Consider the following 17136-nt stretch of genomic DNA (forward strand, 5'->3'; position numbering starts at 1 on the left):
AATTATAAACTTGTTTGGTATCATGATAATGAAAGCTTTTTACAGTATTTTTTGTTTGGATATATATTAAAATAATATATATATTTTATTTTTTAAAATTTATTTTTGACTTCAACACATTAAAATGATATAAAAATACTAAAAAATTAATTTAAAATAATTTCTTAAAATTTTATTTTTAAAAATAATTTTGAAACATTAAAACAAGAGCATTAACAATATCTAAATGGTGTGGGGGAATCACTGTTCCCTCACACCTAAATTACTGTGGATTACAACAGTAATCCACGATGCTTTTTCCTCTTTTTTTGTGCATTTTTTTTTCCACTTTCCCTTTTTTTTTCATTTTTTTTCCATTTAATGTTTTTTAAAAAATTATATTTGTTGATTTTACTTTTTAAATATTAAGTTGGTTAAAAATTCCGCTTTGTAATTTTTTTCCTTTAAAATACTGTGGATTGCTGCGGTGTTTTCCCATATAGTTTTTTTATTTTATTTATTTTTATTTTTTTAAAATTATATTTGTCGATTTTTTTATATCGAGCTGATTGAGAATTTAGTTTTGTAATTTTTTTCTTTAAAACATTGTTGATTGCTATAGTGTTTCTCCGCATTGTTTTTTTTTAGTTTTTGTTTTTTATGATTTTCTCAAAAGTTATCTTTTTTTTATTTTATTTTTTAATATTAAACTGGTTAAAAATTACATTTATAATATGTGAGAAAAATACTGTAACTTTTCTCGCAAATTACAGTGGATTGCTACAATGTTTTTTCTCATATGGTTTTTTTCTGTTTTGTTATGTTTTTCCCTGAAATTGTCTTTATCAATTTTATTTTTTAAATATTAAGCTGGTTAAGAATTGCAATTACAAGTAAATACAAGTTTTTCCTCACAAAACACTATGGACTGATACAATTTTTCTTCACATGATTTTTTTTCCAGTTTCTTTTGTGTTTTCTTTTTTTGTAATATTTTTTTTATAAAATTATCCTCATCGATTTTATTTTTTTTAATATTAAGTTGGTTAAAATTTAATTTTATAATAAAACTTAATCATGTGAGGAAAGTACTGTAATTTTCCTCACAAAACATTGTTGAAAATTACAATTATAAATTATTATAAATAAAGTTAAATCATATAAAAAAATACTGTAACTTTCATCATAAAATATTATAAATTGCTACAGTGTTCCAAACATTAAAAAAAAAAACCAGTGTCCAGGCATGCATCTGGTTAGAAGTTCAAAAGATGTTTGATTTTCTTCCAATTTTTCTCCTGGCCACAGCAAATGCCGTGCGTGCCTCCGATGATATTCATCCGAAACTTATAGCTCCTCCAGTACGTAAAGATTTTAAGAATTTGAACCAGAAATTTGGATCAAGAAATTATGAATTTCGAATCAAGAGATTTGAACACGGAATGAAAATTAAGTGTTTGTGATCATAAATAAATGTATAAAATAAATAGAGGCTAAGTGTGTGTGTGTGAGTATATCATGAGAAAAACCATGATTTAATAAAATGGACGTCAACTGAATAATCAACCAATTATTTAATAAAAGTTTTGATATTATGGTCTGCAATAAATGAAATGAATACAGCTCCAAGGATTCTCCTTTAAAATTTATATATTGCAATGATTGCCTTAAATTGATGTCATTAATATGTAAATTAGACTTATAATATGAAAAGAAACTCATAGAGAATGCAATTGCGGATGGAGGATTTATGTGAAAGTGTGATTATAAATATTTTTTAAAATAATTTTTATTTTAAAATATATTTAAATAATATATTTTTTAAAAAATTACTTTTAATATTAACATATTAAAATAATCTGAAAATATAAAAAATATTAATTTGAAGTAAAATTAATTTCAAATTATTTCACAAGTTCTTTTAAAACATAAAAACAAATAGGATCGTAAAGAATGTTTGAGCGTATGGTAGACTAATAGCGATTACTTTTCAAAATAATTTTTACTTAAAAATATATTAAAATAATTTTTTTTAATATTAGTACATTAAAAGAGCGTTTGAGAGTATTTTTTAAAAGCGCTTCCGAAAAAATTTGATTTTTTTTTGCTTTGAAGTAATATGTTTTTGATTTTTTCAAATCATTTTAATGTGCTGATATCAAAAATGATTTTTTAAAAATAAAAAAATATTATTGACATACTTTTCTGAGTAAAAATCACTTTTAAAAACAACCACAACTACAACCACACTCTCAAACACCCTCTAAAATGGTCTAAGATCATAAAATAAATAATTTAAATTTTTTAAAATTAAAAATAGTTTTTGAAATTTTTTTTTTCTATTTTTTTAGATTTTGTTACACATCGATATAATTTATAGATTTTTAAGAATGAGTGAAAAGGTTTACTCATTGTTTTTGTTTCCGCCTAACTTGCGAGTTCAAAGGTTTGAACTCAGGAACAGAGTGGGAAAGAGGAGAGAGAAGAAATGGAGGCGAAAAGTCCATCTGATTGTCCAAACACAGTCACCGTCCGGCGAAACCCTCACAGAAGAGCGAGGCCTACACCTTCTGCTTCCATAAACCCTAATCCCAATGCTCAAAATCCAAATATGAAAAGAGAAATCTCTTCATTCCCAATTCAAGACATTCTTGCAATGGAAATCCCTCAAAAGAACCCACCAGAACCACCAGCACCTGCTACCTCAGAAGACCTTAAAGTTTATCTTAGAATTCGACCCATTGTTACGCTTAAGCCAAACACCAAAGATCAAAAAAATTTTAGGCAAAGACAGAAAAACGCTTGGCCTCAAAACCCTTCATCCAAAAACAATAGTGCGAACGTGAAGAAAAACACCACCACCACCACCACCACCAGTAGTAGTAATGAGGTTTGTATAGATGTCAATGATTCTCATTCGGTTACTCTATCACCACCTGCATCCTTACAAGACTCTAAAAGAATTAAATCCGAGGTTTATGAAGGATTTTCTCATGTTTTTGCCTCCGATTCCACTCAGGTAACCCTTCTCTACCCAGAATCTTCAGTATTCACGTAAAAATTGAATAATTTCATTTTGCGGGTTTGGGGTTAATTTTGAGTTGTGTGTGTGTGTAGAATGAGGTGTTTGAGAAGATGGTGAAGCCATTAGTGGATGATTTTCTTAATGGAAAAAGTGGACTGTTAGCTGCATTAGGTCCAAGTGGTTCAGGGAAGACTCATACAGTTTTTGGGACTCCTAGGGAGCCTGGGATGGTTCATCTAGCACTAAAACAGATTTTTAAGGAGGCTCAGCAATGTGGTTCTAAGTTGACAAGGTAATTGGTTGTGTTTCATTTTTGCCGATTCTTTCACTACTCAAGTTGGATATTATTTGAGGATTTCTCGATTTTTTTAAGGTAATTGCATTGTTATGTATGGTTGTTATTAATGAGAATGAATTTATTGTAAGAGATTAAAATTTAGAGGGGTCTAAGAAATGTTGAGGTCCTTTTTTTTCTGATTTACTCATTGTTACAAGGTGTAATTTCAGGGAATTCAAAGTATCTGTTTTTGAAATATATTCAGATCGAGGTAAGGGAGAGAAAATCTCTGACTTATCCCCAGATGGAGGTGATTTGTCTATGCAACAGGCTACCATTAAAGGTCTCCAAGAGGTTGATGACTTTTCTTTTTTAATCTGTCATTAGTGTTTTATTTTTGTTGTCTATGTGCACAGTGCCTTCTAATGTTGACATCTGTGTAAATTGATTGGTGCAAACAGGTTGCCATTTCTAGTGCTGCACAGGCAGAATCCTTGATAGCTTGTGCAATGTTGAAACGCACAACAGCCATGACCAATACGAATAGCCAATCAAGGTGCATTGCAACCAAACGTTGCTTTTCTTCATGGAATTTTATAGATAGATAGAAAGAAATTCTGGATTGAGTTTTTGTGAGTGCTTTAGGGATATGAGTGTCAAGAGTTTGGGTTAATGGATGAGCCTTGTCCATTCCTTGGTGTTTCACGCTAGAACAATGGAGTGGGAACTTCTTTGAAATTTGCAATTAATGTAGGATGTTAATAAACATGTTACTAATGTCAATTTGTAGAGTAAAAATAATTTAGTGCAGATCACATGTCCCATTGCTTTTACATCTACAATTTATTAGAGTTCAGTCCATCATGATAGATAATCTATTTATAGATTTCCATTTAATCATGCACCTGTCTATCTATGGAAGTAGGCATATTTTCTCCTATATTACAGATCTTTATACATATAAATATGTATGTATGTATGTATGTATGTATGTATATTTATATGTTATTTTCAGTGACATAGATTACTAGTTTAATGATCAGTAATTTTATTTTAATTTTCTTGCAATGTTGTTAATGAGCTTTGTTGGATTCAATTGTTACAATAAAATTGTACCAACCTTATGATTTTCCTCTTGTAACATACTTGCAGCCGGTCACAGTGTATCATTAACATCCACAGTTTTGTCAGAGATCCAGATGTTGAACCAAACAATGCTGTCCTTACCATTGTTGATCTCGCTGGAGCAGAGCGCGAAAAGAGAACTGGCAATCAGGTTTTGCAATTCTACAAATCTTCTTTTACTATGATTGCACTATCGGTTGATAGTTTTATAAATACATGCAGCTTTAGTTTTGAAACACACAATGGGTTATTATCAGATGACATATTGATTTTCTTTCTTTCTTTCCTTTATTCTATAAAGAATTTTGATTTTTTGGGCCGATGTTGAACTTCTTTAGGGGTTTCTAACTTGTCAAAGTATCACATCCCAGGAGTTTCTAACTTCTTTAATAATCCAACTGTTGAAATTTCAGGTGATGATTTATATTTACTGGAAGTTAGAAAACCGTTGCAATGTTACATTTTTTATGTAGATATAAGCATGATTGGAAAACATAAATTATGATTATACCAGTTGTATTCAAATGAGTTCATTTGAGATTCCTGATCTCAGTGTGATGTGCAACATTGACAATCGCAGAGTGGTTCTGACATATATATTTGTAACACTTAAACTTTGCTTTATCATTTGCAGGGGTCAAGATTGATCGAAAGTAATTTCATCAATAATACATCAATGGTTTTTGGCCTATGTCTTAGAGTACGTGATTCAAGTCCTTTTTTGGATTTCCTAGGCATCTGTACAGTGCTCATTTTTTATGCAATGTCTTGACGCCTTAAGAGTTTTTAATTATGTCAACCTGCACAACAATCCAAGAACATCTATTTCCTTTGTCAGTGTGCTCTTTCTCTCCATGCATGTTATCATGTGCTATTATTCTTTTTGTCTCAGTCACTATTGGAGCACCAGAGTAATCCCAAGAAACCATTAAAGATGCACTTCAAGAACTCCATGGTAAAGCCTCCTATCAATGAATATCTTGGTTATCCTCATTAATCCTGTTTTTCGTGATGGTTGAACTTATTTTTATTTGTATTTCCATTGCCTCTGAATTATTGGCAGCACTGTCTCTAAAGATATCTTAATCTGTTAACTTAGTTGCTTATGAATTTGCCTATTCTACGCAATTTGACTTCATCTCTCCACAGTTGACTCGGTATCTACGAGATTATCTAGAAGGAAAAAGAAGAATGACTTTGGTATGCAGTTTTCATTCTATCATTGGTTCCCTGAAGCTAAATTATTATATCCCAGATAAAACTCCTCTTTTTTATATGAATCATTTATATATATATATAGCATCAAATAAAGTTGCATCTCATATTCTTATTTCTTCAATTATCTTCTCCAAAAAAAAAAAAAAATCTCATGCCTTTTCGTTCTTTGTTGTACTTTTGTAGATATTAACAGTAAAACCAGGAGAACATGACTATTCCGATACATCCTACTTATTAAGACAAGCTTCTCCTTTTATGAAAATCAAGTAATCTTTTTTTTTTGCAACTGTCTCATTCAAATTTAAGTTTCTGTTTAACTTATTTTTTTTCATATATCTCATTCAAGTTTCAAGTTTTTTTATAATTAAATTACTTGGTTTTAACATTTGCAATTCATTAGGTTCACTAATGTTGAGGAACCATCTACGTTTCTTAACAAGAGGCACATTGAAATGTTGCCTAGAGTTGAACAAGCAAAAAAAATGAAATGTAGTGGACGTTATGCAAAGGTGGTACTATATTCGTTTTACTTTCATACTCTTTAATCAGTCTTTTCATAATGTTTCATCTTTAATTTAGGAAATGTACTTTAAGTTGTTTTGTATTTTTTGACACTGTAATTAATGATGTTTTCTTGAAAGCTTCATTCCAACAAGAAACATGTTCCCTTAGAAAAGGGATCTATCCTGTGTAGATCATTTTGAATTGTAGATAGAGAATGAGTCAATGATCTTTACAATATCCTTCTTAATATCAGACATTAATTAATTTATGAAGTGTACAACGCATTGGCTGATTGATGCAAACTAAGGTTCAAGGTTGTACTTGTTTGTTTAAGAACATAGTTTTAACATCTAGTTGAGTGCTTTGTATTTATGTACATTTGTTGTCCATGGACACATTGCTTAAGCTTAATTCACATGGTCTAGCTTCCAAGTGTCATGAATGTAGTTTCTTAAATCAACAATCTGTTTCTGCATCACCAACTTTTATTCTTGCTAGAGACTCTGTTCTACTATGAATTTCTTTCTTATGTCTAATTAAGTTCTAGTATCTAGAGTTGTCTAATGTTAGTAAAGGGAAAAAAACACTATGGGAGTCTATTGCCCATAAAAAATTGAACAACCTGCTCAAAATATGCTCATATATAAGTCATTCATTATTTTTTCCATGACAGAGTTCCATTCCAAGAACAGAGATGAATTTGAAGTTTATCATATTTTTATGGATTATAATTTGAGACCTGTGGTTTGAGTGAACGTAATTTTCAGTTTTCATTGCAATTGTTGTGGTTTGCTTTCAGACCGAGGAAGGAAAAAGTGTTAGAGATGAACACCCACTGTTGCCAAAAGGTTGTACAAGTCTACCAATATACCTTTTTGAATCTTCATTTACTTGATTGATCTACTTCTTTAATTTTCTCTAGAATGACATGGTTGCTTGGCCACAGTTACCAAAAGAATCTACACATCGGACTCTGTTTGTGCTGCTCTAGTCAAGCCTGACTCTATTGATTTGCCAAGGGAGAGAAACCATCAAGTCATGCAAAATTTTGCGAAAGCTTTATGGAATGTCTTGAAGCAATATAAAGAAAAACTCATGGTAAAGTTATGTTTAGTATCCTGTGCTAAAGTTTCAAGTTTCATTATTTTGCCAAGTTCTTTCTCAAAGTTAACTAAAGATACTTGGCTTTGAATTGGCGATTAAATGTAATTTTAGGTAAACTAACTAGCAATCTGCTCAACGAATGGTTATAACTAGGTGGCAGAAAAGGAAATCCAAGGTCTCAATGAGGTTATTGGAAATGAAAAGACAAGATATCTTAAGCTAGAAAAGGAGCTCAAGGATTTTAAATCATACTGTTCTTGCTCCATGGAAAACTCAACGCTGTCCACCTTGGTTAACATAGATACCAAGAGCAAAGCCCCAGTAAGCAAGATAATGCCATTATCTCTTCTTTTCCTTTTTTTTGTTGTTGATATTTAAAGTGCATTGTCTTTTCTTGCTTAGCTGGTGAAATTGCATCACTTTTAGTTAAACACCTGTACAGTCATGCATAATGAAAACGATCAATTTCTGAAACTTTTGCTTTGAATCCTGACACCAAATATTAAGGACCCCAGGTGTCATAATGACTTTGAACCGGGAAATGATCAAGATGTATTTACTGAGGTTTGTAAACCACTGATTCTCTCCTTTCATGTCCCACTTTGATTTTTTTTACCGTATCTCTGGATTAAAATAATCATTTACTCTCCACATTGTAGGCACCTGAATGCAGTACAACTCAAAAATTTGATGGTACCCCTGGGCATGATCAAAATATAATTTTTGAGGTACATACCCCTGTTCATTTTTTTCCCATTCTACTATCAACTATATCCCTACTTAAATTAGGGTATTTACACTGTTCACTGAGATGTTATGTGTGCATTTATGCTTCATGAAAGCAATTACTATTTGAGTCATTTGTATTCAGATAGAGGAGAGTGCTCATTTTCTGAACCTTAAGGCATCTGAATGCGATGGTTCTCCAAGAAAGGATCGAGAGGCATCTCCTAAAAAATGTGACTCCACCCCAATACAGGATCAAAATGTAATTTATGAGGTATATAGCTCTATATATTTTTTTTCTTATGATCGTCTATATCACTTTTATATTAGGAAATGTCAGACTGTTAACTGAGATATTAAATGTGCCTTTATGCTGAAATAAAAGAATTACTATTTGTTGGTCTTCTTAGATTGAAATAACTGAAAAAAGAAGAAAAGGGTGAAGAAAAGAAAAGATGAAAGAAGGGGAAAGAGATATGAAAGGAAGATAAATTTACTTTTGTAGTATTTTTAGAGATTGCCCTATAATTTACTTTTGTAGTATTTTTAGAGATTGAATTTCATTTGGAATTTAATTCCTAATACTCAAAAGGATTCCGAACTCATAATTGAATTCATTTTAGAGAATTCCAAACATGTTGTTAGTGAAATAGGCCTCACTCATAAAATGTCACATCCATACTAACAAACATTTTTTAGCTAAGAGGATGATAACTTCTGTAACCTTTTTGAGTAGTAGAGTATCTAATAAATACATATTTTAAAGCTCTAGAATCTAATTTTTCCTCTGTTTATCGATGATGTCAAACAAACATACACAACCAAACACTTCAAGAGAAACTATGATAGAGCAAACTCCTTGTAGAAGTTCTACAAGAGATTTAAAATTCATAACTCTCAAGCAAGGTTGTCAATTCCGTTTCGATAGATGTTTCGTTTTTTCAATTGGAATGGAATGTTTCAGTTTCAGAGTGTTTCGGCGTGTCGTTTCAGGGTTGTACTGTTCATATATATATATATATATTCAACAAACATAATTCAAATTCAAGATAAATTAATTATAAATTATGCAATACAAACACAATGCCAAACAAATATAATTTCAAAATTTAAAATATTTCTAAATAGTCAAGATTAAATAGATCTTTAACTTAAAGTAATTCAACTTAAACAAAATATCAAAATATTATGAAAGTAAAATGTTTTAACACAAATATTTTAAATATAAAGTTAGGTCAATGTTATTAAGGTTAATGGAATCTAAAGCATCCCTTGTTTTGCTCAAATTCCTACAAAGTATAAACATGAAAAAAACAACATGAATATAAACCATATATATTAGTGATAAATCTAATTTTAAAAAATTAATATCATTGTTAATGAAAATAGTAATAATAATTTTCAATATTATTATTAATATCATTGTTATAGAAAATAGTAATGAAAAAGAGCTTTTTATAATTGAGTGGTTTAATTAATTAAATTGAATAAGGTTCAATTTGATTCAATGGCTTTTCAAGAGCAGAACGGAACATGTGGAATGGAACCGGAACGTTTCGGGCGGAATTTAGCTGAAAAATCCGGAACGGACCGAGATTTAAAATGAGATGAAATTTGTTCCGTTTTGTTCCGTTTTTTGAATTGATATGGAATGTTTCGGCCATTCCAGGCGGAACGGAACGGAATTGACAACCTTGCTCTCAAGGGCATTCGATTGATAAGATATGTTGCTATAAGAACTACATCACCCCAATTAAATTTTGGAACATTCATTTTGAATATAAGAGATCTTGTAACTTTTAGAAGATGTTGATTCTTCCATTTAGCTATACCATTCTGATGTGGTGTGTCTATACAACTTATTTGGTGAACAATATCATGATCATCAAGATAACTCTGAAAGGTTCCATCCATATATTCTATATCATTATCACTTTTTAAGACTTGTACTTTAGTATTAAATTGTGTGCATGCCATCTTATAAAGTTTCTAGAAATATGAGTACTTTTCACTTTTATTATGCATAAAGTAAGCTCAAGTGGTGCAATTGTAACAATTAATGAAGGTGACAAACCATCGAAAACCAAACAAGAAAACAATTTGATTAGGACCTCAAACATCATAATAAATAGTCGCAAAAGTTGTAATGCTTCTTTTATTAATAAGTGAATAAGTAGCACATATGTGTTTTGCAAATTCACTACATCACATAATAAGTTCTTCACATTACACTGTTTGGACAGAGTTGGAAGGATTCTATTAAGGCTACAAAAGAAGGATGCCCTAAACGATTTTGCCATTGATATAATTATTGTTAAGCAGTCATCGAAGAATCAAGTTTTAGAGCATGTTCAACTATACGTGTCTCAATCAAATTAACAAATTTCATATTCAGTAGATATAGTGCAATTGTAACAATTAATGAAGGTGACAAATCATCGAAAACCAAACAAGAAAACAATTTGATTAGAACCTTAAACATCATAATAAATAGTTGCAAAAGCTATAATGCTTCTCTTATTAATAGGTGAATAAGTAGCTCGTGTATGTTTTGCAAATTCACATGGCATCACATAATAAGTTCTTCACATTACACTGTTCAGACAAAGTTGGAAGGATTCTATTTAAGGCTATAAAAGAAGGATGCGTTAAATGATTATGCCACTGATATAATTGTTGTTAAGCAGTCATCGAAGAATCAAATTTCAGAGTATGTTCAACTATGCTTGTCTCAACCAGATTAATAAAATCCATATTCGGTAGATACATGCCATCTTCCACTTTAACATGGTCAATCTCCTTCCTCATCTTTAAGTCCTTAAACACACAATAATTTGAAAAGAATGAGACTTTATAATTTAATTATTTTGTTATTTTACTAATAGATAACAAATTATTAGAAAAATAGGAAACATGAATTGAAGACAAGGATAAGATAGGAGTGCATTGAACTAATCCTTTCCTAGAAACAGAACATAGAGAACCATTATGAACTTTATCTTTACTTGAAGAAGGAAAGTAAGATAAAAAAATGTTTGGAAGATCCAGTCATTTGATCATTTGCTCCTGAATCTATGAATCTATAACCTGTGGATCAAAATCAACTATGGTGGAAGTATTCCTAGCTATGACATTTATACTTGTATGAGCAAATTTGGATGAAGAAATGGAGGGTGGTTCAAGCTTGGCCATTAAATGTCTAAGGGTTCGCAACTCCTCATAAAAAGTGGAAGAACTTGAGTATCCACTTGAAGCTGGAATTTCAGTCACCTATGACATGTGAGTTTATGATTGGGTAGGTCCAACCTTTTTTCCTCTACATCCCTAGTAGGATGTCCATGAAGCTTCCAACAGGTTTCTCTAGTTTGTTTAGTATGCCCACAACAATCACATTTTAATTGCTCTTTGTTCGATACTCATTGATCACTAAATTGAGTTTGTCCTTTGCTATCCTATTGAGAAGAGTAGACAACTATGGCTAATCTTTATGGAATTTCAAGCTGTAACATAACAGTCCTTCTCCCTCTTTAATTTGGACATGTAAGAATGTTTACCTTAATGAAAAAATAGGATCCTTACCAAGAACATGAACCCTAATTTGATCATACTTCATATTGAGTCCAACAAGGAAGTCATAAACTCATTAGTTATCGACTAACTTCTGAAATTTAGTTGTATCATTTGGACAATCAACAAGAGACCACCTAACTTTTGCTAATCCTTAAAATCCAAGGCAAACCAGCTGAGAATATCCTAAAAAATCCCCAAATATCTTGATCAAACGGTCCCTAAAAATTGAAGTACTCAAAAAATCAATTTTGACATTTTTATCAAACTATCTCTCTACAAATTAGCAAAGCAAATGACATCAATTTTTGTTGAAACCATGGTGCTTTTGTTGGTGGGTAAAAGAGCTTCTAAATTAGTGTTCTTAGTGCTCTGATACCATTTGGTTTTCTTAGATTGAAAGAATTGAAAATAGAGAAAGAAGAAGAAAGGATGAAGAGAGGAAAAGAAAAAAGAAGAGGAAATAGATAGGAAAAGAAGAGAAATAGAAAAAGGATAGAAGTTTTTTGTGCCTTACACTTTTAGACACATACACACTTATTTAGAGTATGTAGGCAATTACATAAATACCCTGACAATATTATATGAGGCTTTTATATTTAGATAGAGGAGAAAGATCATTTTCTAAACCTCAAGGCATTTGAATGTGATGGTTCTCCAAGAAAGGATTAGGGTGCAACTAAAAAATACGATTACACTCCAGGACATGATCAACATGTATTTTCTCAGGTAAATAGACATGTTGCTTTTTTATCTAACGTTGTTTCCATTTCATTTTAGATTGAGAATTGCAATTTTGTGTACTGAGATATTATATATGCATTATGCTTCAAGAAATCAATTAATCTTTCACTTCTATATTCAGATAAAGGAGAAAGATCATTTTCTAAACCTCAAGGCATTTGAATGCAATGGTTCTTCAAGAAAGGATCAATGTGCAACTAAAAAATACGATTACACCCCAGGACATGATCAACATGTATTTTTTCAGGTAAATAGACATGTTGATTTTTTATCTAATTTTGTTTATATTTCCATTTTAGATTGAGAATTGCAATTTTGTTTACTAAGATATTAGATATACATTATGCTTCAAAAAAACAATTAATCTTTCCCTTCTATATTCAGATAGAGGAGAAAGATCATTTTCTAAATCTCAAGGCATCTGAATGCAATGGTTCTCCAAGAAAGGATCGAGGTGCAACTAAAAATTACGATTACACCCCAGGAAATGATCAATATGTATTTTCTCAGGTAAATAGACATGTTGATTTTTGGTCCAACGTTGTCTCTATTTCTATTTTAGATTGAGAATTGCAATTTTATTTATTGAGATATTATATATGCATTATGCTTTAAGAAAGCAATTAATCTCTAAGGCTTCTGTAATATTATACAGAGGAGAATGTTCATACTTCGAACCTTAAGGCATGTTCTCCAAAACAAGATCATGATGCAACTTCTAGAAAATGTGACTCGATTCCTGGACATGATCAAGATCTATCTTTTCAGCTAAATTGACCTACTGGCTGTTATTCTGATATCATCTCTCTTCCCATTTTAAATTGAGAAATATCATGAAGTTCAATGAGATATTACATATGCATTTATGTTCCAAAAAAAAAAGCAATTAGTATACGATGCTTCTGTATTCAGACAGAGAGTGTTCATTCTCTATACTTTGCATCTAAATGTGATGGTTCTCCAAGAAAAGATCAGGATGCAATTCTAAAATGTGACTCCACCCCAGGATAGTACCAAGATGTGTTTTCTCAGGCATATAGACCTGCTTATTTTTATCCTAATATCATCTCTATAACTTTTTTAAATTGGAAAATCTCTTTGTTCACTGAGTTATTATTTATGCATTTATGCTCCAAGAAATCAATTAATATATGAGGATTCTGTTTTCAGATGGAGGAGCATGTTCATTCTCTAAACCTTAGGGCATCTGAATGCGATGGTTCTCCGAAAAAGTATCAGGATGTTGTTACTAAGGTACATTGACTGCTAATTGCTCTTCTCTCTATTTAGTCTTGACTAGATCTACCCGTATTGGTAATTTTCAATTTTTTTTTTCTTTCAGAAATCTTTGGATCCATCTGTTTCACCCAAAGATGTCGCATCCACTCAAAAGTGCAACCTTGATGTGCCAGAAAGTGAATTATTGTCAGATAGTTCTTGCAAACCATTGAATGTTTTGAAACCAAAAAGGTCAGTTTTCTGTTTTTCCATAATTACTCATTCAAAACACTATTCGAGTTTACGGTTTTCTTGAGGTAAATTAATTTCAGTTTTCACAAGCTCCTCATCTATGATTGTAGGAGACTGTTGCCTGCCTCTTCTACATTACTGAGGGATATCCCTTTGGGCATTGAGGATGAATCTGAGAAGCCAAAAGTGAGTGAACTGTCTCTCTCCTCTTACTTTGCTCTTTCCAGAAAAATAGCATGTTTGGATAACCGAAATTCACTTGAAAAGGGTGTGAAATGCAGATGGGTTGACTTGCCTTTGTTGAGATGTACTTGCTTAGAATTCCTTTAAAGAACCAACAGAGCAAGGTCGGCATGCCAGTATTGGCATTGTTGAAAATTCTGAATGTGTGAATCCATGCAAATAATATGTAGTCATGGCCTAGTTCCAATAAATACACTAAATGATAGAAGGAATGGATTGGTGAATGAGAATTGAAAGGAGAAAATATCATTTACCTTGACCATTGGTTTCGTGATTCAGATAGATTCCATATCTGTTTGCTATACAGGGAAATAGAGGTGCGAAGAAATCGGCAGCAGATGAAACAAAAAGAACTCAGGGCAGCATCTCCCTCTTGCGTTTGCTTCAAAGCAATCTTCATGTCTAGCATTAGCTGCTGCATCTAGAAAGATTGCCTTTTGGTCATATTTTGTTTTGTTTTGGGTTCCAACAAAAATTAAAGTAAAATAGTTGATTATACAGCAATTTGTATAGAAAATGCAAGTAAATATAAGTTGCTGGAAGAAGGAATGTAAGCTTTTGTTGCGAAGTTGAGGCTCTGAGTAACCTTTTGGGTTTGTCTAGTTTCTAATCAAAGAACGAGGGCTTTATAAACAGAATGCTGCATTGTAGTAGGCCTGGATTCTTGTTTGTTCATTGCCTTGCGGAAATGTTGTATGCCGCTAATCTTGAAGTTGTTCATATAGAATGAGTCTCGGATCGTTTGTAATGGAGATGTATTTTAGCTGATTTCTTTCTTGATGGCTGAACTTTAAATGGATGACTTTCGATTTTTATGACCTGATCAAAACAAATCATTACTCTCTCTCCGGTCTTGGTTTCCATTTTAATTTTACCTCGAGGCTTTTTTTTTTTTGGAGTGAATAGAAAGTTGGGTGTCTTAAAACTATAGAGTTGTCTTTTAAATTAGAAAGTATACTTTATAATTAATTGTTAGAATTGTCTATATAAAAGTATAGTTTTGACAAGGTAGCAATCATGAAAAACAGAAATGAATACTGCAGAAAACTTCTCATCATTCACTATTATAAACTCTCGTGTCAAAATTCTCCTGTCCTTTTTCTTAGAGAGAATAATGTATAATTTTTTTTGTTTGTACTGTAAAAAACAAGAGATGAAGTAAACTTTACAAATAATATTGTACTTACATTGGCATTTTCTTACAAATTACTATGGATTGAAACAATCAATCAATTTCTTTTAATTTGGTCATAAAATTTTATTATTTACTTTTAAGTTTAAATTAATATTTTTTTTAAAAGGATTGAATTGAAAGATAAAAATCTAAATGAAAAGACAGATAAAATATATAGTAACTTTAAATTTCATTCAAAAAATTTACTTTGATCTTTATCCTTTTTAGTTAAATGTTATAAGTTTGACTGTTGGATGACACATTTATTTTTTAAATTGTGATAGACAAACTTTTTTTTTTGTTGAAAAAATAAGGGATAAATCTGCCCTTTTAATAGAAAAATAAACAAGGTAGGTGAGCGAGCCTAGCTTGCTATATATGCGTGGGCTAGGCACTTTGCTGGCCTTTTCTTTTTCTTTTTCTTTTTCTTTTTATTTTTTTTCTTTGGTTTTTTTTACATCTCAAATTGTTTTTATTGAATTTACTTACTTTTCAATTTTGACATGGTTATTAAATATTGTTATAAATTTTTATTTTAATTTAAAAATTTGCTCTCAATTATTATATATTTGATATGAAAATAATAATACTAATAATAAATTATTTATAAAAATTTGATTGAAATCGGTTGTCTGTTATTAAAATGTTTAAATAGATTTGAAACATGATTTTTTCACATTTATGGTTTTTTTAGCTTTCAATTACACAAAATATGGACATCCTATTTTAATATTTTTTGTTAACTTACTTTAACAATTATATATATAAGAGAAATAATGCTTCTAGTTAAAAACATTATGTTGACTAAAATAAACAAGATATATGTTGATAGAAAAATTTATCCTTATATAAAAAGAGTCAAAATAATTTTATTTAATCATGAGATTTAATGACAATTCCTATGAATTTTCTAAGACCTGAATTTTAATTTTTATGTTTCAAAAAATTTAAGTCTCCTTGTAGTGTAGCGTATTATACGTTCAAACTATTTACTAATCTATACATATAGATAAACAACAAAGATGTTTATTTTATCATTAAACATGTTTATTACATTTTCTTTCTACAGTTAACATTAGATTTTTGCGATTCAATTTAATTAATATTATTTGAGATTATATAAATGTAGTATATAACTGCAAAGTTAATTGTGTTATGAAGATAATAGATGGCTAAAAATAGTGTTTATAACACTAATACACTGGTTATCCTAGTAGCCTCTATTTTCCTAGTTGTCTTATTGGCTAACCCGATTCCTAAACATGCTTCATATGAAAAAAAAACCTAAAACTTTAAGTGGTATAAACTTAAATATGAAGTATAACATGACAAATTCTCTAAGAATCCTAATAGTGATGGTGATAGTAAAATAAGGCTCACAAGAACTTGTTTTATTTACAACAAATTAGGACATCACATTGAGGATTGCCATAATTGTAAAGGAAAAAAAAATGCTCAAATCAACATGATTAAAATATTGATGAGAAAATTATTGAGTCTACTAAATTTATATCAGAAGTTAACTTGATGGACAACCATATATAATGATTGGTTGATATTGGAACCATATGTCATATATGTTTTGACAAGAATAGTTTTTTTGAGTATGTAGCAATTGCTGATAGAGAATAATTGTTCATGGAAAAGTTTTTTGTATGAGAAAAATCCCAAACCTTGGAAAGACAATGCTGAGGATGAAATCTAGGAAAGAGCTAACTCTAAACAATGTGATTCATGCTTCTAATATTCAAAATAATATGGTTTTTGGCTCATTGTTGAGCAATAACAAGTTTATAATGGTTTTTAAGCCCGATAAATTTATCTTTACTAGGAATGAGATATTTGTGGATAAAAAGGTATTTAAGTGATGAATAATTTAAACTCAATGTTATGACTCTCGTACCAAAAAAAAAAAGAATCAATAAATCTTTTTCCTTTATTTAAATGGTTGAGTCTTTTGATCTGTTAACATTAATATCT

The 17136-nt window shown here is 30.4% G+C and overlaps 1 protein-coding gene across 1 annotated transcript; it reads left to right on the plus strand.

Annotated features, from left to right (window-relative positions):
* Positions 1–2394: 2394 nt before the first annotated feature.
* On the plus strand, positions 2395–14797 carry LOC133669190 (kinesin-like protein KIN-6). The gene is made up of 22 exons (XM_062089241.1): positions 2395–2998; positions 3097–3296; positions 3512–3635; positions 3743–3837; positions 4434–4557; positions 5041–5106; positions 5299–5361; positions 5556–5606; positions 5808–5890; positions 6025–6133; positions 6928–6976; positions 7075–7226; positions 7386–7553; positions 7740–7796; positions 7892–7960; positions 8104–8232; positions 12391–12516; positions 12654–12779; positions 13440–13523; positions 13612–13739; positions 13850–13925; positions 14290–14797. The coding sequence occupies exons 1-22, from the start codon at positions 2468–2470 to the stop codon at positions 14386–14388; spliced, it is 2709 nt and encodes a 902-aa protein (XP_061945225.1). The 5' UTR covers positions 2395–2467; the 3' UTR covers positions 14389–14797.
* The last annotated feature ends 2339 nt before the right edge of the window (positions 14798–17136 follow it).

The sequence above is a fragment of the Populus nigra genome, chromosome 12 (assembly GCF_951802175.1).
Source record: "Populus nigra chromosome 12, ddPopNigr1.1, whole genome shotgun sequence".
Taxonomy (NCBI): domain Eukaryota; kingdom Viridiplantae; phylum Streptophyta; class Magnoliopsida; order Malpighiales; family Salicaceae; genus Populus; species Populus nigra.